Source organism: Sinohyriopsis cumingii, chromosome 5 (assembly GCF_028554795.1).
Source record: "Sinohyriopsis cumingii isolate HCF-2022 chromosome 5, ASM2855479v2, whole genome shotgun sequence".
Classification (NCBI taxonomy): Eukaryota; Metazoa; Mollusca; class Bivalvia; order Unionida; family Unionidae; genus Sinohyriopsis; species Sinohyriopsis cumingii.
Window position 1 is genome coordinate 120184992 of NC_142965.1, and position 23521 is coordinate 120208512.

General features: G+C 36.8%; 1 protein-coding gene across 5 annotated transcripts; it reads left to right on the forward strand.

Annotated features, from left to right (window-relative positions):
* Nucleotides 1-5817: 5817 nt before the first annotated feature.
* LOC149800072 (uncharacterized) lies at nucleotides 5818-21608 on the forward strand. 5 transcript variants are annotated; one of them, XM_089959631.1, is made up of 4 exons: nucleotides 5818-6766; nucleotides 14807-16653; nucleotides 19361-19399; nucleotides 21398-21608. In XM_089959631.1, the coding sequence occupies exons 2-4, from the start codon at nucleotides 14815-14817 to the stop codon at nucleotides 21425-21427; spliced, it is 1908 nt and encodes a 635-aa protein (XP_089815757.1). In that variant the 5' UTR covers nucleotides 5818-6766; nucleotides 14807-14814; the 3' UTR covers nucleotides 21428-21608. The 5 variants fall into 5 exon arrangements, 3 of the variants coding, with proteins under 3 accessions (XP_089815757.1, XP_089815755.1, XP_089815754.1); XR_016421316.1 differs by having other exon boundaries at nucleotides 5828-6766; nucleotides 14807-14949; XM_089959629.1 differs by adding an exon at nucleotides 13583-13760 and having other exon boundaries at nucleotides 5820-6766; nucleotides 14807-21608.
* Nucleotides 21609-23521: the final 1913 nt, after the last annotated feature.

Below are 23521 nucleotides of genomic sequence, written 5' to 3' on the forward strand. Positions count from 1 at the left end.
ACTGATTCCCAATCAGTGCTAGGGTAATCGCAGCATTACAGTGTATTCTGGGCTGATCCCATCTCGAGTAGAATTGGTGCTAGGCTGATCCCAGCTCATTGTAAAAGACTGATTCCAAATCGGTGCTAGGCTGATCCCAGCATTACAGGGTACTCTGGGCTGATCCCAGCTTTGGTAGACTATGTGCTAGGCTGATCTCAGCAAACTAGTGTATTCTGGGCTGATCCCATTTTAACTAAATCTATGCTAGGCTGATCCCTGCATAGAAGTGTATTCTGGGTTGGTCCCAGATTCGTGGAATAGAGCTAGGCTGATCCCAGAATGAAGAAAATTTTCTTATATTTTTCCTCTTTAAAACTGTGAAAGTAATGTATTTTACGGGCATGACCTTTACATTATTAGTATAGCTTATGAGAATCCGATTGGGGAAAATGCCAAATTGAATTTGATATTAAAATACATCAAATGAGAGCCCCTAAGAGAATGTCAGTTTGTAATGTGAAAATCCATTTGGAAGGACTGGTGTCCAACGCATGATACTAAATGTACGTACACAACTGTTCATGAGCAGAAAGGAGTGGGTAAGAGTGAACTCTGATGTAGTGCGTACAACATGACGAAGACCATTGTTCTAAAGTCCTAATTAGATGGTCCTCCTAACCAACTGCAGGTTCAGTTGTGGCTGCTCAAATACGAAACGAATGACGAGAAACGTTTTTGCTCATCATAGCCCATGCGTGGCAGCAGGAACTTCAAGTACGACAGAAATAAGTTCCATACTAAATGGACGGCCCATGGAATCCACAAATAAGCATTCGCGCCATGACCTCCAGCCAAAGTACCTTTCCGCCACTGACTCAAATACTGCTTTATACAGGACGCAGGGCACAACCACGAGCTCCGAAGGAATTAAATCTTGACACTAGCACAAAATGGATCAGCCTTTGTTAATGGTTTCAGCCGTTGCAGAATTGTCACGATTCTCCAGAATCCTTTTCTTTGGCTACTGATTTCCCCATTAACACCACAGTCCTGCAATGTTCTGTCAAAATGGCACGCAATATCCAGAAATGTCTGTATTCCATGCCACTGAACGACAGTGGAAGAACGATGTGTTGTAAGACGGTCATGCTTTCAGTGAACCCATATTGAAAGTGCTCTCCAATAAACCTATATGAAGAGCAGTGCCATATGATGTGGACGGCTGTATCGGTCTGTGCACGCATGAGACTGCTGAGCTTTGAACACACTATCCAAAACATGCTTGTATTTCCCTGTCACAGAATGCCTGTCTTCCAATGACGTGTTGTAAGAAGGTCATGTCTTGCATGAACCCATATGAAGTGAAGTGCTCTGCAATGAACCCATCTGAATTGAAGTGTCAATATGATGTGGACATCGGTACCAGTCTGTGCATCTACAAGACCAGAAAGAAGAAAATTGAAAAGCAGAACCAGGCACTAGGAAGTGCTATGGTGATGTGCAAAAACGACCTTAAGTCAGCACAAAATTACAAACTTGAAATTTCATCGCTCATGCAGATATATTTCTCAAAAGGATATGACTGGCACCTACCCAAGACTCAAAAAATACTGTCTGATAGACAATGCTTAGCACCTTGATGCTGCCCTAATATGAGTTTTGAATAGATGAGAATTAAAACTGCATAGCATGAGGAAAGTGTGCAAGGATTGACTGAACTCCTGCCTAGTTATAGGAAAATCTCCCCTCCCCCAAAGGTAAGGAAGAGTGGTCCCAAATGCCACCCCAGTAGTTGTAAATAGTGACGCAGCTCATGGACAGGGCACTGGTCTGGTACTTTCTGGGGCATGACACTTACGCAAAACGGGTACCCTTGGAGTGTTTGTACTGTGCAAACTCGACAACTAAACCAACGTCACTGATCTGAACCCGAGAAAACTAAAGCTGGGTTTCCGCAACCAGGTTGTCTGTCATTTCCCCTAACCACAAGAAAAAATGAAGTGTAAGGAGAAACATGGAATTAAATAGAGCTACACGGATGGCGTTGTGAGTGAATCTTGGCAGGACTAGAATGAGTTTTTTGTAGAATGCATTTATTATGGTAATCTGCGGCAAATGTTATGAAGTGTCTGAACAAGTTTTTGAGAAAAAGAGGAATTGATTGGATCCGGGATATTGTTCAGTTTCTGTACATAGCCAATAGCCGGGACATAGGTAGATATGGTAGATACCGCATAGTGTTTTTCAAAAAGATGTGAAATAAAAATTGCCAAACTGGTACATGGAGAAGAAAAAAAAGGATAGCGATGTGGAGTTTTAATGTTGTTGAAAAAATCGATGTAGTAGTTTCCAACTGCACCCGTAAGCTTCCATGGAACATGGAGAAAGAGCACTTTTTACCAAAATGGACAATTTTATTACTCCCAGTCATTAATGTTGGAAGTTCCGAGACCTGTACTGGATTTTCCTCTGCATAAGGTAAGTGCTGCAGGAATCTGTGCACTTTCTTGAATTTGTTGGCGAAGATTCTGATGCACTGTCTCCACGAATGGCAAGAGTTCTGCCTAGTATATTGCAACCGTCACTGAAGGGATGGAAGTTGTCTTCCCTAAGGCTGCATTGTTGTCCATGACGGGGACATCCGGCGGAAATGATTCTGCATGCCCTAAAGAATATAATGTCAGATTGGTCCGTGCTTCCCTTGTGCCACTATTCCTAGAGTCAGTCAAGGAGCGAAACACTTTCAGATAATGTAACCAGAGTAGTTTACAATGCCACCACCATCCTCGACATTTGGGTTACTGCCGAAATATTAGGATGTGTTGAAGGCACTTCCGGTTGCGCATGGGCGAACTTGTCTGTTCCAAGAACTGTTTGATTATCGTTAACACCGTTGCTGCTACAATCCCTGAACAAAGGAATTGTCGAGATTTCGTTACTCCCGGGCTGAAATGAACAGAAGGATCTTGTCTAAATTTGGCAGGGACCAATTCTCCGGCAATGTCACGTTATAATTGGCCGTTGCTGGTGAGCAAGAGGGTCAACTCGACTGTTACGGCGCAAAATCAGGAAGATGAACAGAAAATCAGTTTGCATGATATGGAAAACCACCAGATTCAAATCCAGCACAAATCCATAAGAAAAGTTGCAGCACAGATCATAATAAAAGTTTGATGTGGAGACTCAAACTCCATGTTCTGTACCTTTGAAAAGCCAGAGAAGTGAAACTCTACATTCATTATCACATATACATTTGAAAAACCAGAGAATTGACTGATTACATGGCATGATCATGCAGTGTTACATAAGATTATCTAATTCGGTTGGCTCTTTGAATTATGTTGCCAATGCCAACCAATATATATAGTTCTGCTCACCCACCCCCCAACAAGCCCCGTGAAGACGGCAAGTAAGAGGCTAATAACAGTCTCTTGCATAATTCCCTGTCTGCCTCTCAATTTCAAGGTACATATACAACAATCCTATCCAAGTGTTAGCCACTGACATAGCCTTATAATCTGGCATTACATCATCTTACCACAACACCAATTCCTATCTCAATGGTCATTAACAGACAAACCCCATTGGAACACTGGCAATGTGTACCTACAATAACTCAAGATCATCAAGTTGTGCTTAAACTAAAATTAAATAATTATCATTTTACCAATGTGCACCAACCACTGGCAATAAATATCGAGATTCTATTCGTGAACAGAGATTAACCAGAAGGCGCATGTATTCCTTAGCTAGATCCTGCTCTTTTGTTTACCCAAGACAAGCACGATGCCAGAGTTGGGGAGCCTTGGACTCTCCGTTTACACCAACAGCATAATGAGAAATATTTCTATTATTAGACTTAAAATTATGAAAATAAATTCATCGAATTCATATCCACTATTGCATGGGGCTTCGAAAATACAGCACAAGAAGACAAAAATAGATTTTTAAAAAAGGATAGGAATGTAATAAGCCATGAAGAAACATGCAATACAGAAGAAAAAAATTTTCGTTCTCTATCGACTATGGTTGTTCTGGGTAATATTAATGGAGAGAGCAGCTTTTCAAATAATTAATTAAGTTGTAAAAAGAGTCTGTTCATTATACACCATTTCTGGTAGAATTTTGAAATGGTATATAAGGCATATAAAGCGAAGTGGATCTAGCTTTTCATTGTTTGTGTTTTTTTTATTTATATAAATTCCTTGAAATAAGTCACCACATTCTCAGCTCGTAACTTTGCTACTATACTCCTTAAGGAGTAAGTTAGTCAATTTTACCCCCGAATAAACTCATAAATGGTACTTATGGGCATAGTCATTTTATTCTTGTGTTAGACACGTCAGTATTAAATCTTACCGCGCTGACACCGATTTAAATAAATACTTCTTCAAATGTAAAAGTATGAATAAATATTCGAAATAGTCTCAATTTCGGATTTGCAAGTTCTCTGAACACTCCAACATTCTGTTAAGTCCGACATAATTTGTCCGATTTGGTGTCGGGTTGCACAGATTTTACTATACATATCCTTGCATGCAGTGATTGATCTTTTCACACTTGTTCGTTCATAGTTATCAATGTCTCAAATCGATAATCCGTGACTTCTACTGCTTTGAACTAGTAACTACTTATGTCGAAAGTCAGAATTTGCCTTTAAAAAAAGAAATGATGAAAAGAATTATAAAACGTTTTGTTGATTCTTGGAGCTGATTTCTATACGACAAGAAAAAAATCACTCTCTTTAGTTAACTCGTCTTGGAGGAAATATATATGTACTTTTTGCATGCTATAGTTCGTAAAACTTACTCATAACATGTCATGTGCACACTTGTCCATTGTGCTATTTTTAGGTCAGTGGGAATCCCGTAATACATTGTAACCGCATGTTTATATTTTCCTAGTAACAACGTTTGCGTGCGTGTGTGCGTGCGTGTGTGATTTGGATTTTTAACGTAGCTTTAACAATTTTAGCAATATCGCTACGATGCCTGCAGTGTGGCAATTTAGAATAATGTCTAGCGCTGGGGCATCATGACGCAGACATGTAGCAATATGTCCCACCCAGTCACATTATCCTGACATTAGGCCGACCAGTCATAATACTAACTTCTTAATGCTGAGCGCCAAGCGAGGCAGCTGTAAGTACCATTTGTATAAGTCTTTGGTATGAGTCGGCCGGGGTTCAAACCTGCGACCTCCGGCATCCAACGCGGATGCTTTAACCGCTAGGCCACCGGAGTGGTCGTATGGATGTGTAGAGAATTGTTACCTCACTGACAAAACATGTATATAAGTTAAGAGTCATGTGGGGTTCCTGTGTATATCACAAATACTTATAAGACCATAAATCCATGCATATGATGTCCATACTGACATCTTTTTGCACGAATGGAATTCTATATTTTGCGTTGTCATCTTCCTTCCTGAAGCTGAGATAAGCGAAAGAAAATAGCAAGTAAATTCATCTGCTTCAATTTCTTATCATCTGACCTTGACCTAATCTATCATCATAATAGTGTTTGAGATGTGAAACTGCCATATATATATATATATATATATATATATATATATATATATATATATATATATATATATATATGCATTAAGATTCGTTAAGATAAACAAAAGACATTGAAACAGTGAACATAATGGCATTGGTGCATTGTGCCAAAAATAGAACATATCCTCGAGAATCTTAAGTCATGCCAAAGTGTTTGTATATTTCCCTTGCATTGGTGGCTAAGGGGGAGAGGGCGTCGTTATTATGCTCCACGGACATGCGTAAGTACACGGATCTTAACGTGACTGCGCAGATACAACCGATACATTATAGGTTTGACTGGACAGTGGATAGAAGTGGGGTGCAAGGGGAAAGGGCGTGTTAACTTTCAAACCGATTTGTGAAAATATTCATTGTGAATAATTGTGGCTAAAATTAGAACAATACTATATAAAATTAGAGTTTTTTCAAACATATTGCAGTTATTATTTGTTAGCTTAAGAAAGAAAACAGGCGCAGGTATAATAGTAGTGTATCGTATCACATGTGCATGTGGTTATAGTAATTTACTGTTTGCTTAACTGGCTGTGGTAAGACTTTTGGATTATGCACCGGCGAATCAGGCGAGATATCTTCAGAATGTCCTGTTTTTCATTCTTCGCAATGACCTTCATATTTGTATCAAATGGCAAACGTGAAAGAAGATAAAGATCTTCCACTTGGATTCATGAATGGGAAATGGGAAACAGAAGCAAATGTTTGCTGCTATGTTTCACTCGCCTCCTCTCTTGGTACTTTGGTAAAGAACCAGTGGAATCAAATCAACGTGTTTAGAAAGGGTTTCTTTCTCTCTCCTTATTGTAAAACAAGCATAAGATAACCATCACTATAAACATCAACACCATCATCAATAATAATAACAACAATAGTTGTTAGTACCGACGGACATGTTCGATTGTGGTTGAAAATCGATTACATAATTGTTTTCAAACATGGGGATTTTCGAAGAAGTACTCTGCTAATTTTGGATCAATGGGATTTTCTTGAACGTGTTGTTTCTGAGTATATGGTTGCATATATATTTTCCTAGTAACACTACATACATGTCAGATGGATCGATACCGCTCGGATAAACATTCATATTTGAACTAATGCCGAATAGCAGCAAATATATACACTTCAGTCATCCCTATATTATCGTCTGTTGACACGAGAGTATTTTTAGACAAGTTTTAGTCAAGCTTCCTTCATCTGACGGAGGTCGGCGGAGAAAAATACCAAGTAAGTCAGCTGATCGGTTTCAAATTATTATCTGCAGATCATGCTTTCGATTTCATTCCCTGTCTCACTCTCTTTGTCTATGTGGGAAAACATGGTTACATCAGTGTGTGTGCGTGTGTGTGTGTGTGTGTGTGTGATTTATGAAATCATGACGTGAACAGTAAATATTATATATTATACTGTCATGAATGACAGAGTATATATATATATATATATATATATATATATATATATATATATATATATATATATATATATATATCGAGTAGAATGGCATTGGTTCTTTGTGCTAGAATTATAACAGATCAATCAAGAATCATAAGTCATGGCGTAGTATGTACTATAATTAGTACATAATTAGTTTAAATAATGTGCTCAGTTACTCGAGAGCTTTCATCATGCTGGTTTTAGAGGTGTTAAAGCGGTACACGTTATTAAGCTGTTTTATATCTGCTTACACAACGGCGACGTGGAAAAAATCTTACTACTTTCATTACGCTCAATGTTGTAATTATTATGATATATTGTACATGTATTATCTCGTTTGAGAGTAACTAATGCTTAGTCAATATAATATGCAACTTTGTGCGTATAATTTCATTGAATATCATTAATCTAAACATTTAATGCTGAAGGTACCATACAAATAAGAGAAATAACTGGTCACAGATTAGACTGGACTGAAACAGAAACCAAAGTCGATTTTTTAAAGGGGATGGCTGATATAACGGACATGTATAAACCTTGTTTACATAATATGAGTTACCGTGTTAATAGCGGTTGATATGGACTAGTAATGCGGCTCGTGTTTCTCATGTAGATATAATTAGTATTATTGAAACCTAACGTATATATTAGCTTATATGTCGAGTCCAACGTCAAACTGCATCGACCCTGATCCTACGTAACAGTATGCGACTGCATGTCTGGGTCTATGTTGTCAGCAGTTGAAACAGACCTATAAGCGAGTATATACAACAGGTCTAATCCGTACTTTTCGAAAGGCAGGATTTATTATCCCTCTTGATTTCGATATGAATACATTCACAATACCAGGTTCACTTATTTCCAAATGAAAAAAGTTGTAAAAAGATAACATTAGAAAGGATATCGGTAAAATTTAATACATTGACTACTTGGTATTTACGCAGACATAAGAGTGGTACTATCTAGGAACACACACACACACACACACACACACACACACACACACACACACACTTAAAGGGTGGCTTGAACGTGCATAAGCACAATAATTTGTTCTTCGTCTGTTTCTGCGAGATATTTTCAGCTTTACGACTCATCGTGCAAATTGGAGAGAAACATGAATCCATAAGATTTTCGCTGAATTCCCATTATGGCCGTAATGGTAACTAATTCTCTGGTAAATGTACATGGTTTAGAAATGGAAGAAAATATGAAAATTACTTCTGCAGGACTACTTCCTTCAAGGTCACTGGGTATTATTTTGTTTTTAAGGGCTCAAGTATTACTGAAAAAGTACCTCACAAAAATGTATGATCTCAGTACTTGCATTAACTTTTATTTTAGTTTTGAATTTATTGTTTTTTTTTCATCAATGCAAATTTAGCTTGCCTAACGTGTTCTATAGTGTTCGTGGTTTTTTGTGGGGTTTTCTAAAAACTTTTTTTTAAAAATAACTATTCATAACGGTTAGTTCAGTTATTTATTTTACGTGTAGAAGGGCTAACGAGAAAAAAGTCAACCTTGAATTTTTGTGTTGCGCATTCAATATGAATTTGCCAAGATCTTTTATGAAGGGATGATAATTACTTTGAGAAGGAGAAATCATATATGGATAAGGGCCCCGAGTGGCCGAGTGGTCTAAAGCGCTCTCCGTTACGGATCACTGCCATCTCACCTCTGTCTGCGTGGGTTCGAGTCTCAGATTCGGCTAATGTGAGTATGTGAGAAAGCTTGCCAGTAGCTTCTCGTGGGTCGGTGGTTCTTTCCGGGGTTTTCTCGGGTTCTTCCTCCACCATTAATACTGGCTGCAATGTATAGTCTATCGTGTGCTGAAAAATGGCGTTAAACCCAACAACAACAACAACATATATGGATATATAGGGAGACAGGTACACTTGAAATTTACCACTTTGATTCAGACATGCATCAGATTTGGCAATGAGTATATGCCAACGAAGAGGGATTTAACAGGCTATACATCTCACTACCTACAGGTATTAATTGCCAATCAACATCAAGAAATAATACGCCAACTGGTACGGTACATATTGTTACACGCATGTGGTCTCGCTATCGAGCGGATCAAACATCTGAATGAGCGCGGCTTGAAATCCATAGTTTTCACCTATATCCAAGGGCCTCAAGACAACAGCTCTTTTCAACTGGAAGGTTCTTAAATACGCGAATACTACAAATACACAACCTTAATCACCCAATGACCACACATTACCAAACTCTAATTTCATACTTGTTTGGTCTTCTCGTTTCACATTTGTATGACTTTTTAGTAAACCTTTCCTTGCTGAAATATTAGTGCATACTGCAATGGAATACAGAACACGACCAAAATACCTAATGCATAGAATTATTTCTGTAACAAATTACTAAACACGTATACATAACATATCCATTGAATTCCCTATGTTAAGAAATGACCGAAGGTCCATTTTGCGAAACTAATTCATGCCGTCACAAAGTCTCATGGAGTATATTATGATGTATGCTTCTAGAAACTGGCTAATTACTCGGGCTGAGAAATACCTTCTTGACACCGACTCGCAATAATAAAAATAATCACTTAAATCTAGCAAAACAATAAAATAAAATAGCATAATACAAATAGCTAATAACCTAGGTTTATAATACAGATTTATTTTTTATTTTTTTTTGTTTTTGTATGTCTTTTTTAATACCTTTTTCCCAAGGTCAGGGCACGACCAAAGAAACGCGTCCGATGCGTTAGAATGTGTTCGACGAACACATTAACTTCGGTTGAAAACGTCACTGATCCGATTCCTGCACGTGATACAGAGAAACAGGCTTGATAATTTCCTGTCTATATTGTACGTCATAATACAAGCAGGTCTCGTAGTCGATCATGAGCATTAGCTTAATAACACAGCAACATGATCATCCACTACTGTCATTACACGTTTGTTTCGTTGCCGGAAGATATGACAGCTATCCCGGCATGGAGTATTAAGTGGTCTTCAGCATCTGTTGTAAACCACTCCCTCGTAACTGAACCACATGTCTGCCCTCCTGGCTTCAACCTTCCACGTCATCTGTGGACCACACTAAACCGCTTTCGGACAGGACATGGTCGTTGTGCAGTCAACCTTGTCCGATGGGGCCAGGCCACTAACTCTTCCTGCTGCTGTGGAGCTCTTCAGACCATGTCACACACTGTGAACAACTGTCCACTGACAAAGTTTTCCGGTGGACTGCAGGCTCTGCACCTTGCTTATGATTACGTTGTCAAATGGCTGAGCACGTACTGCACACGATAATAATAGTAATAATTACACATTTAATTTGATAGAAATCCAGAATTTACAGCCAGACATATCCCCAAGACGAGGAGGACATACTATGTGTAGATTCGTGTACTTAAGCTGATTATTATAATAATTGTTTGGAAAGTAAAATGAATCACCTAATTCTACAAATTGACATGACTAAATAGAGGTCAGTGTTTGCCACAAAAACAGGATGACTATAGATTCGGCACATTGCCATTAAATACCTTAAAAATGTTGTTAAAAATGAAATAGTTTACTGGTCATGCAAATGTACAGTTTATGGCATTGTTGAATGTCGGAAGAAACAGTGCCAACAGCTTGAAATATTGGTCTAACAAACTAGGCAACGAATGTGACCGGAAGCAAAGAAGTCGAAAGCCAAGTTATATTTAACTCCTGTTCGTTGAAGACGAGGTCAACCTCAACGGACCGTATGCCACTTTTTTTTTCTTCTCCGAATGTCAATCTCATATATCATCAATGTAAGTAGTACATGGATTCAGCTGTACATCACTTTAATGAACTGAGAGAATACATGTTTCAAGACCAACATCATCTCAGATAATTCACACCAAGACTTTATAAGTCATTAAAAAATATACCATGTTCAGCCGACTATACGTAATTTTTCGTGCAAATGCCACGGGATTTTGGGCGTCAAGGAAATGTACAAGTTCCTGATAGCAACATAACAGCTGTGGTTATAATATTTACATCAGACATGTATGAGGGGCCAATTATCGTAGTCCGGGTGATCTGATCATAGCAGATCGTAGTTTTACAATTACAGATTTGTTTTTGCCTGGACTAGAGTCAATTAATAAGCAACCACTGTTAGGAAACCGAAGGAAGAGTTAAAAACAGAACGGAGTACACTTTAGCGGGTAATCGAGAGGGTGAAAAAATATAAGGAAAGCAGAATCGTCCCTTTCATCTATCACGAATCCACTAGTGTTCGTGCTTAGTACATTTCCAAGTAATTTTATATACATTTATTTAAATTTATTATTACATCATATAAATTATAACACTTATGTAAGAACCATTTCAGGGTTTTACATGATGATGACGTTATTTACTTTGGGCCATCTTAATCATGATAATATGTATATGAATAAAACAAAAACATACCGAATGTAAAGTCCGTTTGATGAGTCTTTAAGTGTATGAATAAATAAATATTAACAAAATGGGTTTCAGCAATCAGCTAGTATGTATGTATTAACATAAATAAACGGAATTTACTCGTCCGGTTATCTTTCTATAGACTTTAACATGGATTTGTGTATTTTAGCTTTGCTGAAGGAAAATTCTCAGTAACACTATTCTTACATTATACAAATAGATTGTTAGTTAAATCAGTGGTTTTAATTTATTCTGAAACATTATTTCTATCATTTAAGACTGGCGATGGTGAAGACGCAGCGTCGCAAGCTATATTAGTTCAAAAGAATGGGTCTAGATTCTTTGGAACTTTCATTTCACACATCTCTCGTGTTATTACACGATGTCAAAATGAAGTAGTATTCTCAGTAAATTAATTAATTAAACTTAATCATATGAATACTTTCAAATTAAGTCCAAAAGGTGATCATAGGGCAAAATCACACAATGTCAAGGCTGTTACCAACAACTGAAATTGAACAACATATACTGATGACCACTTTTTAGAATTAGTCAGTCATCTTCAATTTTAAAACGGACATAACTGAATTATTTTTAAAAAAATAGAAATTATTGTCTCTGAAACAGCATCCCCTATGTTATGTGGCGATACATATGTGAACATTTTAAGGCATTTTATTTCCACCAATCCATGGTCGCCTCTCCAGCTTGGTGCAGTTATGTCGAAAGACCATTACATCTGGGCTACACACAAACTCTGGTCACCATTTGCTTACTCAAAAGCCTATTTTTACGCACCGGAAGCCAGAAATGTTCTGAAAGTTAGTCAATGTTTTTCTTTCTGCTATCTTCATTCAAAATATTACTTGTCATTTATACAAGCATTGAGAAAGCTCCACACTTACCTTGATATGTAATTTTTTCAACTTCTTGGCAGGATCATTCCAGCCTTTGCCTTCCAGTGTATTTGCTAATATAGCTGTGGAGCTGTTGCTCTGAGTCATCTATGATAAACCCGTGTGTTTGATTTGACTCTAAAGTAGCCCCGTGAACTCCATAACTAAAATATTATTCATTGTCAAGTCCCTCATGCTTTATGTTATTAAATATTCTCAACACTTGGCTGTGGAAAATATATTTTCTTGCATTGTATATTGGATATTTTGAGCGAATCTCCCCAGGCAAGATAATATTGAAAACTGCTGACATCATTTTTGACGTCTCATTTTATACGTTTCATTTTTGCTTTTCATTTTTGGCATTTCATTTTCCAAATACTGGCCATGGATCAAAGTTTATTTTGACGTTTCCGTTTAATTACTAGGTGGGTGGGGGCATGATCTATATTCTGTGGATTTCACTGTCGTTTCGTTCCTTGTTTCCATGTACATTGTTCACTTGTAAATGAAAGTGGTTCAAGTCCGTGCGTTATACAATGTTCTACCATCATGAGTAATACTGCACCAACGTGGCTACTTTTTTCAAGTCCAGAGACAAATGAAGCAAGTTGATAAAGGTACCGCTTGCACATTTTCAGTGGGTTACTTATAAATAGCGTGACACGTGTTTATTGTTTTCATAAAAAAAAATAGCATTACAAGCACACGTGTAAACAAAACATGGAATGATCCAGATAAAGGGTGGTCACCATTCTGCTTTTTAAAGAAATATTAATACAGTACATTTATATGTGTAGATAACATCGTGCAAATGTTTCATATTCCTTATGCAGTCGGAATGTTTACACGCTTTATTCATCATCTTCTCATGTCGATAAATAATTCTCACCTATATGAATCAGATTAGCAAACACCTTACATGGTAGGGGTCGCAATAGTAGCATGATTTTGTTTGTTGGTAGTAGTAGTAGTTACTGTGGTACGATTTTATGGTCGTAAACTAAAAGAAAAGAGTGAGAAAAAAAAACAAGTTTTGTAAAATTCAAACAAATAATTTACTTTCCTAGAATACAAAGTGAAATTTTATTTAGAACTTATGGTACTGTGAATTAATTCCCAAATAGTCCTAAAAATTGTATCACAAGTTTTACATGTATTACGTTCCAATTGAATTTCATTGGTGTTCCAAAACGATTCGGTTATTGAAAGTGTGTGTGTGTGTGTGTGTGTGTGTGTGTGTGTGTGTGATTTGAATTTTTAACGTAGCTTTAACAATTTTTCAGTCATATCGCTACGATGTCTGCAGTGTGGCAGTTTATATTGATGCCTAGCACTGGGGCATCATACCGGAAACATGTAGCATGATGTCCCACCCAGTCACATTATCCTGACACCAGGCCGACCAGTCCTAACACTAACGTCTTAATGCTGAGAGCCAAGGCAGCTGTTAGTACCATATTTGTAAGTCTTTGGTACGATTCGGCCGGGGATCGAACCCACGACCTCCCGCATCCGAGGCGGACGCTCTAACCACTAGGCCACCAGAGCGGTCTTTTGAATGTGTTGATGTGTCTGTAATCTCGAACGTGCTAATGCGCCAGTGGTATGGAATGTGGCGATGTGCTAACAGTCTTTTGAGGGATAGCTATAATATAATCCAAATGGTTTTTTCTGCATTCTCTATAATTCTAAATTGATGTTTTAGTTAAAGAATATTATTGAGCACTGTGTAATTGCAGTGATTAATAATTTCAATAAATAAATCCACCCAAATTTCGAACTGAATAAAACAATAAGACTGATTCTGCTTCATATATTAAGGCAAGAACTGGTCATTTTTTTAAGTAATTACCATCAGTTAAAACGCTAAGACACGATTATAGAGACAGGATATAGTCAGTCTCCTCAGTCAAACATTTAAAGTTGACAACACAAATAGGTATTTCCATGTGAAAAACTAATATCCTACATTCAAATGGAAGTAAACATTTTACTGCCATTGATAATGATCTGACTATTTAATCAACATTCATAGAGAAATATTAGCTATGTAGTATGTTGTTATATATATATATATATATATATATATATATATATATATATATATATATATATATATATATATATATATATATATATATATATATATATATATATACATACATATATACATACATACATACATACATATATATATATATATATATATATATATATATATATATATATATATATATATATATATATATATATATATATATATATATATATCTATCTGTGTGTGTGTGCGTTTCGTTTCGCAAAAATAGTTGTAATTGCTGAAAAGTAATAGAGTAGAGTTTGGGCAGGATTAATGTTGGAAGCAGCAGCAACATTAGTTGTACCTGTTGTTGTATTAGTGTTGTCATTTCGTTGTGAACTATTTTTAGAAGTAAGTTTCGAATACTTTTGGACATTTGACTTTCATTTCAAGACCATTGAATATTAGTATTAATTCTTCAATTTAGATATTGCCATGTCGATGGACAGAAGGGGAAATTTGAACCTATCACCAACGGTACGGCCATGTTCAAAGACCTTTACGGAAAAACTGATGATGGACAATATTGGGATTATTGCATTGAATAGAACGACTACTGAGATGAAGAAGGTAATAGACCCATTTCCATTTGTTCAAGAACTTTATAAACGAAAACATATTGATACAGATGCTTATTGCACATTCATAAACAAGAATGGAGAAGGAAGGTCCAGGGAAGAAATGTCAGAAATCCTGCTAAGCCATCTTCCTTTCTATTGCCCTATAGAAGAGGTAATTATCATATTATATCAGACACAATACACAACGCTTGCAAAACAGTTGTACCTGAATCTGACGAGGACAAGAGCCGAACGTAGAGTACTTCAAATTGGTAGGGTACCAGTCGGGGATAGGAAGAGAATTCATTCTCATTTTGTACAGTGGAAACGACTTGTGCATGATGCAAGTTTCAAGGATCCTAAAGCAGCTCTACGAAACCTTGCACACAGGTTTCAAAGAAAACTTCGTGAACCAGGGATGAGCGAGTTGCGGCACCAACAAACAGCGGACATGTATGTCGCCCTTTTAGGAGCTGAGATAGATGCACATGCAATTACTTTTAATAATGATCTTTCCGAACACGAGCTTTTCAGAGAGCTGAATAATCTGACGAACGAGTCATCAAATACATTGATTACACAGGTAGTTTTGCTGGGAAGAAAGGCAAATGCATATGGAATTTCGGGTAATTTTGAGGCTGGCGAGAATATGCTTCGGGGAGCTCAGTGCTATGCCGAGCATCTTGGACCATGTTTGGAGCTGGCAAATATGTATTATATCGACGTTTATTTCAAGCTCTGGAAATTTGAACGTTTTCCTTCCGATGAACTGCGCAGGGATTTGCTTTATGCAGGCGACAAGGGTCTTTGGTCCCTGAGCTTTGAAGAAGATGAAGCCCGTTCTTTATGGACAAGAATGTTTGTCTTAAGAATGGTGTTTTGCTTGCTGGGTATTGGGAATAGGGCCAACATCATACCCAACTGTGAAGTTCGTACCGAACACTTTTTGCAGGCTGAAAGATTGCTTGCTAACATCGATCAAGATGGAATTGAACTAAGGCGAGAGATGTTCTATTGTGTAGCAAGGGCACGTCTTCACCATCTGAAGAATGAGTTACTCCCGGCTATTGGGTACATAAACAGAGCAAAAGGTTACGCCATTAAAGGAAATTTTAAAGAGTTCGAATTCATTCAGCAATACGCAGAGGAACTAAGCAGACCGTTCGTCGACGCGGAGGAAATATCGTCACATAGTCAACATATAAATCTGCTTAATCATGCTCCAGGCACAGAAAATGTACCGCTTTCAACGACTCGTTTGGAGCTCCCTGAGATGTCATCGCAAAATGACCCCAGTGGCAACGGAAACTTACTAGCAAGTATAGCATGCATTGATGATCAGAATTTCATTCCGGAACTGCAGAACATGACTTTTCTGAAATGTGCCCGAATTGAAGAATGTGAGGCGCCACCTGTAGACAGCCAGAATGTTGACATTTTTCATCCAAATGACACTTCGAGTGCTAGCTGGAAGGAATTGTCCTCGGAGCAACAGCAACTGACCTTTCCAAAACAAGCTCAGAATGCAGAATGCGACAGGTCTGATGAATACGTTGCTGAGAATGACCCAGAAGATGGTAATTTGGAAGGCAATACGGATTGTCTTGAAAGATCGAGCTATGCGAGAAATGTACATTTGTCGCCAGATTTAAACAAGAACCTTGCTCATGTGGTCTTTGTGACGGAGGAAACATATGACGACTCCTATTCTGAGGTGATGAGATTGAATTATTGTATTGGACATGATCTATATACTACAAAAGAAAACGAGAGTATCAGTGACGAAAGCATAACGACGGTGAAGGTAGCAATTGATTGTGAGGATAATAGTCTCACGGAGGTAAAGGAAGTTGTTCAAGCACAGAATGGGGGAAATGAGTCTCAGTCTGAATTAATAGATCATTGTGACCAAGAGTCGGTAACAAGCGAAACTGAAAATAAAAAGTTTGACTCTGGTACTCTGCAGAAGAATGCTTCTGAGAGGAGCAGAGTAGGTACCCCCAGTAATCTTTCTGCTGAAGCATGTTGCAACAGTGAATGTTGGTGCATGTACAGAGAGGGCTGTGAAGGAGCATTTCATCGATCGTGTCCTGATGGAGATTCAAATCCCCAACAGTAAAGTCCCGAGTCAAGTTTATAAAGAACACCCTTAATATCAAAGGGTTCCAGGAAATGTTACAAATCTTCACGAAACAGATATATATATATATATATATATATATATATATATATATATATATATATATATATATATATATATAATCTTAATATTTTTCAATGGATAGATGTTTGAAGGTACAGTATCAAACAGAAGAAAATGCATCATAGATGCATATCTGCGAACCAGAAATACCTTTTTGTTAGTGATAGTACGTGTTTCTCCAGAGTTCATGTTGTTGTTGTGGGGTTTAACGCCATTTTTCAGCACGATAGGCTATACATGGCGGCCAGTATTAATGGTGGAGGAAGAACCCGGAAAACCCCGGAAAGAACCACCGACCCACGAGAAGCTACTGGCAAGCTTTCTCACATGCCCACATTGGCTGAATCTTAGGCTCGAACCGCCGCAGACAGAGGTGAGATGGCAGTGATCCGTAACGAAGAGCGCTTTAGACCACTCGGCCACTCGGGGCCCCGTCTCCAGAGTTCATATGTTTGGATATCGAGATTCAGTCTATCAAGAATCAGCCACACGTTTGACCTTACTCTAAATTGTCGGTTTGATTTTGCAGTTTAAATTGTTGTATCCCTCAAATACGTATTTATACAAAAATAGTTTATTGGCGCAATTTTTCTCATATGCTTAACGCATAAAACGTGAGCATCAGCTCTTGTTTTGGGTTATCTTTATCGCATCAACGGAAAAGACCATGGATGTTCATTGTTTTGTCCTTTCACAATTGGTGATAAAAATCCATTGCCAGTTGTAAATTTAAAATTGCTCATGCGAACTGTTTGTCTCCTCTTAGTGTGTACATTAAGGAAAATAGATATTGTACAGAATGTATCAGAGATAATACATGTTCAGCCATCTTACTGAACATATGCTAATTGTGCGTGTATACTCTTCCACATTCAATAAATATCGTTATGACTCCAAAGTCTAATCACATGTTTAAATGGACGAGTGAAATGTTGAACTTGATAAAATACATTGCAACCTATGTGACCAAAATAATAGAAATGGTTCTATTTTATCTGTCCAAATGAAATGCATTAATCCATGCAGTAAATTAGACATACGTGTTCCAATAAATTGACATCGGTGGAAGGTTTTCGTTTTTAGGTGATTATGTTGACATTATCTCTAAATGGTAGGTTGCCCTTTCACATCGTGGGGTTAGAATATTTCAGACATAAATTTAACATCATCAGGAGGACGAAAGGGCTACTACTCCTACCTTCGTTTCGAAAGAAGTGCATTTCATATGTAATACTGCTTTGAATAGAAACGCGTTTTTATTCTTCGCATCAGCTAAAATGTATTCCTTGTACTAACTTTATCACCACAGAGGGAACAGGTTAAATAATCAACTTTTCTAACAATAACAAAAGTTGTTTATATGTATATCTTAAGCACATCCATGAGGTTTCGTTACTTTGTATTATGTCCATCTCGCCATATCTGTAGATAGGGAATATATTATTGTTGCCCGTCTCTGTCTCTCCTCACGCATTTCGTTTGCACTCAATGACATTGGAAGAACTTGGTTTGAGAGGTACAATAAGAAGACTTAGGCATGTCCACTTTCACCATTGTCTGACAATATTTTTCGGAGTTATAGCCCTTGTTTGACTTATAACGTGACCCTTCTGTCGCAAAATGTAGTACGAAAGCGTTTCTAGTTTGTTCTAATTACTGCATTTTCGCAAATTATTGTCATCTCATTATATGCATTGCCATTGGCCATTGAAATTGATGTACTTTAAACTTGAATATACACACGTGGTCCAATTATACGGCAAATGTTAGCATTGTTAAACTAAACCCATGTGATAGTCTTCCCGAAGGCAGATTGGCTGCGGGATTGACGGTAATACTTGTATTATAAGGTGCCGTGATGTTGGGTCGCCTGACATAAGATCCAGATTCCTGGCCCTGGCCCCGTCTGACACCAAATGTTAGCACTAGTTAGTTTAAGAAACTAATTTAAATAAAGTTGACAAAGGAGACCAGATTTCTTCCTTTGCTCGTTTACGAGATTGCTTTCACTTAGGGAAGAATTTCACAACAATTAAAAAAAGTGAGTTACCTTTGCCAGGATTTTTTGCAGTGTCCCAAAGGTTTATTTTATCCAACAATATATATATAAGTATATGACATATTCAGTGAAAAGTAGCTTTAATTTATATTAATAAATATTTATTTATTTTGGATGAAAAAAGTGAAATGTTGAACAAATCGTTAACTTTTCTTACAGATAATGAACCTGTTGCAACAGCCAATGTTCTGTATATGCGTAAGTTTTGTATGACACATTAATTTCATTATATATGCAGATTTACTTCTCTGTCTATTAAATCATGGTATATTAATGTTTTATTCATATTTAGCTCCCCTACTTTACCATTTATAGTGTGGAATTACAATAGGCGTCAGTTCTTTAGGCATTCAGATCTGTTTCGACTATTTCTGGGAGCCGTTATTTATATCTATGTTGTAATTTACAGAATTTTTTAATAATTTGTTCGCCGTAAATTTCTTTGCAAAAAAACCCTAATATATTCTGACCATTTATGCTATCGCAGCCTTATGTACCAGTCGGGATGAAGAAGACCAATTTCTGCTATTTTAATGTTTGGTTGACCTTAAGGTTGACCGAGAAGGTGCGAATGAAAAATAATTTCACGGTCATTCCTTGTTTCATAAATAACCGAGGTGGTCCGAACAGTAGCTATCGGCAGATACTCAAAGTACGATTCGTAGGACTGACCTTGAAGTTGCAAATGCTCTTTAGGGCGCATTGAAACTCAAAGATCGTGCGGAAATACTGATTGCAAAGTTTTTTTTGTGATATCACACTTAACATGTTTATTGGTTTACATTTTACTGCTTTATGTATCAGCTAGCAACTAGTTTCCACGTGGTTTTGTTGAAGAGTGTAGTTCATAAATAACGATCCTTGTCTGTGTCAATTGTAGAAATATAGTGGATTGTCGAACATAACACTCTATTTTGATAAAGAGGAATTCTGGTCATATGTATTTCACTTGGGTGACTTAAATGACAAGTTGTGTCAAGCAGCACACTTTTTTCAGAACTACGGGAACACACATATGTCTGTATCTCTTCTTCAGGTCTGATTGTTCTTGTAAATATTTTCTGCATACATGTTCGATCTTTGGTCAAGATCAGTGAATTATGTAGGAGACGCTGTTTATTCACTCTTTATAGGCATTTAATCGCTAAAACACATAAGTATAGTTGTTTCTTCTTCTTCTTTAATGAGTCACAATAACCCACGCCTTTGAATCAGGAAAACATTAGTGAAATATCTTCAAAACATATACATTTATAATGGTTAGTCGGACGAGTAATGTCCCTTGTTAAACCTTTTTCTCACATAATATTCTGAAGATCAGAAACCGTTTTAGGCGAATCGTGTGAATTAATTCATTATCTCAGGACGTTATTTTTAATCAGTACATATTTATCAGTTGCTTTGTCTTAACTTAAAATTTGATACGTTCTTTACCAATCTGATTAAATTCAGATCTCTACTGTGAAGATCTGACTGCGACCTTTTAGGGTTCATGTTCTGGTGACCTTTGAGTTTAAGCCAATGGAAATGCAGCTTTCAGAAATTTGAAAGTGAATCAAATCGCTCGGCACACACTGATGCTCTTCAGCTAAACTGCTCAATCTCCTAAACGCTGATAAAATAATCGATTATGGTAATTACATAGGTCACCAGAACATGACCCATTCACGTAGGAAAGTGGAGGTCTGATTTTAATCAGATTGCATTTTTTACCATCGGCTTACACTATTTACTTAATATAATGTTAGATCTACATCAAGTAAATATATCAATAGAGAGCAAAAACTCTGTACTGACACTGATATTCGAATGGTTTAGTACATATCCCTGGTTATTTAAATGCGCACGTTTCAATGATACTCTGCTTATTTGGTTTATGCTGTAATGACGTTTTAAAATAAAAAAGAAAACATAATTTCTGCACGATTAATAAATGGGTGCCATGTTATATTCTATTTCTACAACATGGTTTTACTGCACAATTTAAGGAAATACTGTCTTCATTTAAGGAAATACTGTCATCATTTAAGGAAATACTGTCTTCATTTAAGAAAATACTGTCTTCATTTAAGGAAATACTGTCTTCATTTAAGGAAATACTTTCAGTGTCTTTCGCGTAAGTGCCGTCATTGATATTAACAAATCTCCTATTTGCCGAATCTGTATAAATGTAGCAAATGTGATGCAATTTTACAGGCGAAATGTGGCCCGATTCGACTGGCCTAAGGTGGCGCAGTAAAAATAGTTCCCTGTGTTTGGGGAAGTTGTACAGTTTTACGGCGTGAACTGCTGACGGTACGGAAAGTTGATGAAGAGAAACCACGCAGATGTGCGGTTGATATGCAATTGGAAAGTTGTGAGATCTGTGGTCTTATAGTGATTAGAATAAAATTAATTATATAATGGACACGTATGGCTTTTTAATTAACATTAGAAGTTGTATAGAAGTCTTTGGGTTAGGGTAAACTTATGACTTCTAGCGGAATAGCGCCAGGGTTTGACACCGATCGGTCAAGCAAAATATCCCTGGTTTGTAACAATACATACATACATACATACATACATACATACATACATACATACATACATACTCATCACTATAAACTGCCACACTGCAGACATCGTAGCAATATGACTGAAATATTGTTAAAGCTACGTTAAAAATCCGAATCACACACACACACTATCTCTCTCTCTCTCTCTTACTCACACACACACACACACTCAGAGAAAGAAGAGAGATATTAGATTTTGGAGGTTTTTCTTAATGATTTTAACATTTTCTTTACCTTGTTTTTAGAGAATAAAAGTGTTGCAATCCTTTGATTCACAAATACTAATTTATTGTGACACAAAAAGGCGCGTGCAGAAGCGGTCTTTTCTAGTAACTATAATGGCTTATCACAGATTGCAAATTATCCTTTACAAATGGAACGCTATTTAGTCAGTCATACAATGTCAGGTAAAGTCCATATCCTATTAGGCAGTCCATTGTGGACTGGCTAGAACAATTATTAACTTTTACAATTTCTTTGATCATCATATTTTACGAATGGCCAATTATAAACCTAATTAACTTTCCAGATCATAATGTACCACCACTAAAGTAGGGCTTAATGCTGCGTGATAAATTATGCTGATAATAATTTTCGTTTCAGTCGACTTTTGTCTGCAGATGATTGCTATTATATTTATTTATTAAATTTGTCATGCATTTAGCAATGTAACTTTGTTTTACGCTTGTGCTTGCTTACAATGTTAACAGTTTATCACGTAGCTAATTGTGAAATGAGTGAAAATTGACATGAATTTTGCACTTATTGCAGCGTGTACCTTTGATGGTAAACCTATTGACATCTTTAGCAGCTTCTTCAGGAGTATTTGTATGAAACTTAGAAAGCAGATTTATATTCTTCATTGCAATAGCATTAATACCTTATTTGTTTTCTGCCAAAAACATTAAAACACTTCAGGGATTTAATTCTGTGTGGCCAATGTCTTGCCATGCTTTTCTTTAGTTGCGTACTCACCATGCTATAGTCACTTCTGTAACACCATTTGACTAAGCATTGTTGATTCGCAACAATGTCATAATGCTCAATGTCATCATTCCAATCTCTTTAAAAGTTTTCGGTTTGAAGGTGAATATGTATCGGTACACATCAAATCTATCTTATTACAGTATTCATTTTTCAACCAGCTGAAGTAGTGAATTGCGGACATCAGACCATTTGAATTACATTAATTGTTTAGGTAGTACGTGTCTACTCTTATACTTCTGATGGTAAACATGTACTGACACGCGTAATCTCATCACAGTCGCACTTCCCATCCGTATACTGTAATTTTTTATAAACAGTACATATTTTCCAGGATTCAATGTTCAAAACATATCTGCCCTTGTAATGCTGCTATTTTAACTGAGTTAAATGAATATATTTGAAAGAATAAGCACGAAAACAAAATTAAACATTTAAATTTCTTATGTATTAATTGTTTATTATTATATTTCTTTTTACATTTGTCCATCTTTGCCCTGTCTTATTCCTTCTCTCAATACTAACCGTGATTAAATAGTTTTGTATACATTTATTATCAGCAGTAAATATTTGATATCCTCTTTTCTAGACCCAGTGTAGTACCTTTAAAAGTGAAATGGATAAACAATTTCGGTCGGAAGTATTTTGATGACATTTAAGGTGCTGGACATTCAAAAATCAGAATTTGACACATTTGGTTAAGATATAGTAGTATTATGTAGAACAGCAACTAATATTTAATTTAATCTGAATAAATGCACCTACATGACTATGTTAATAC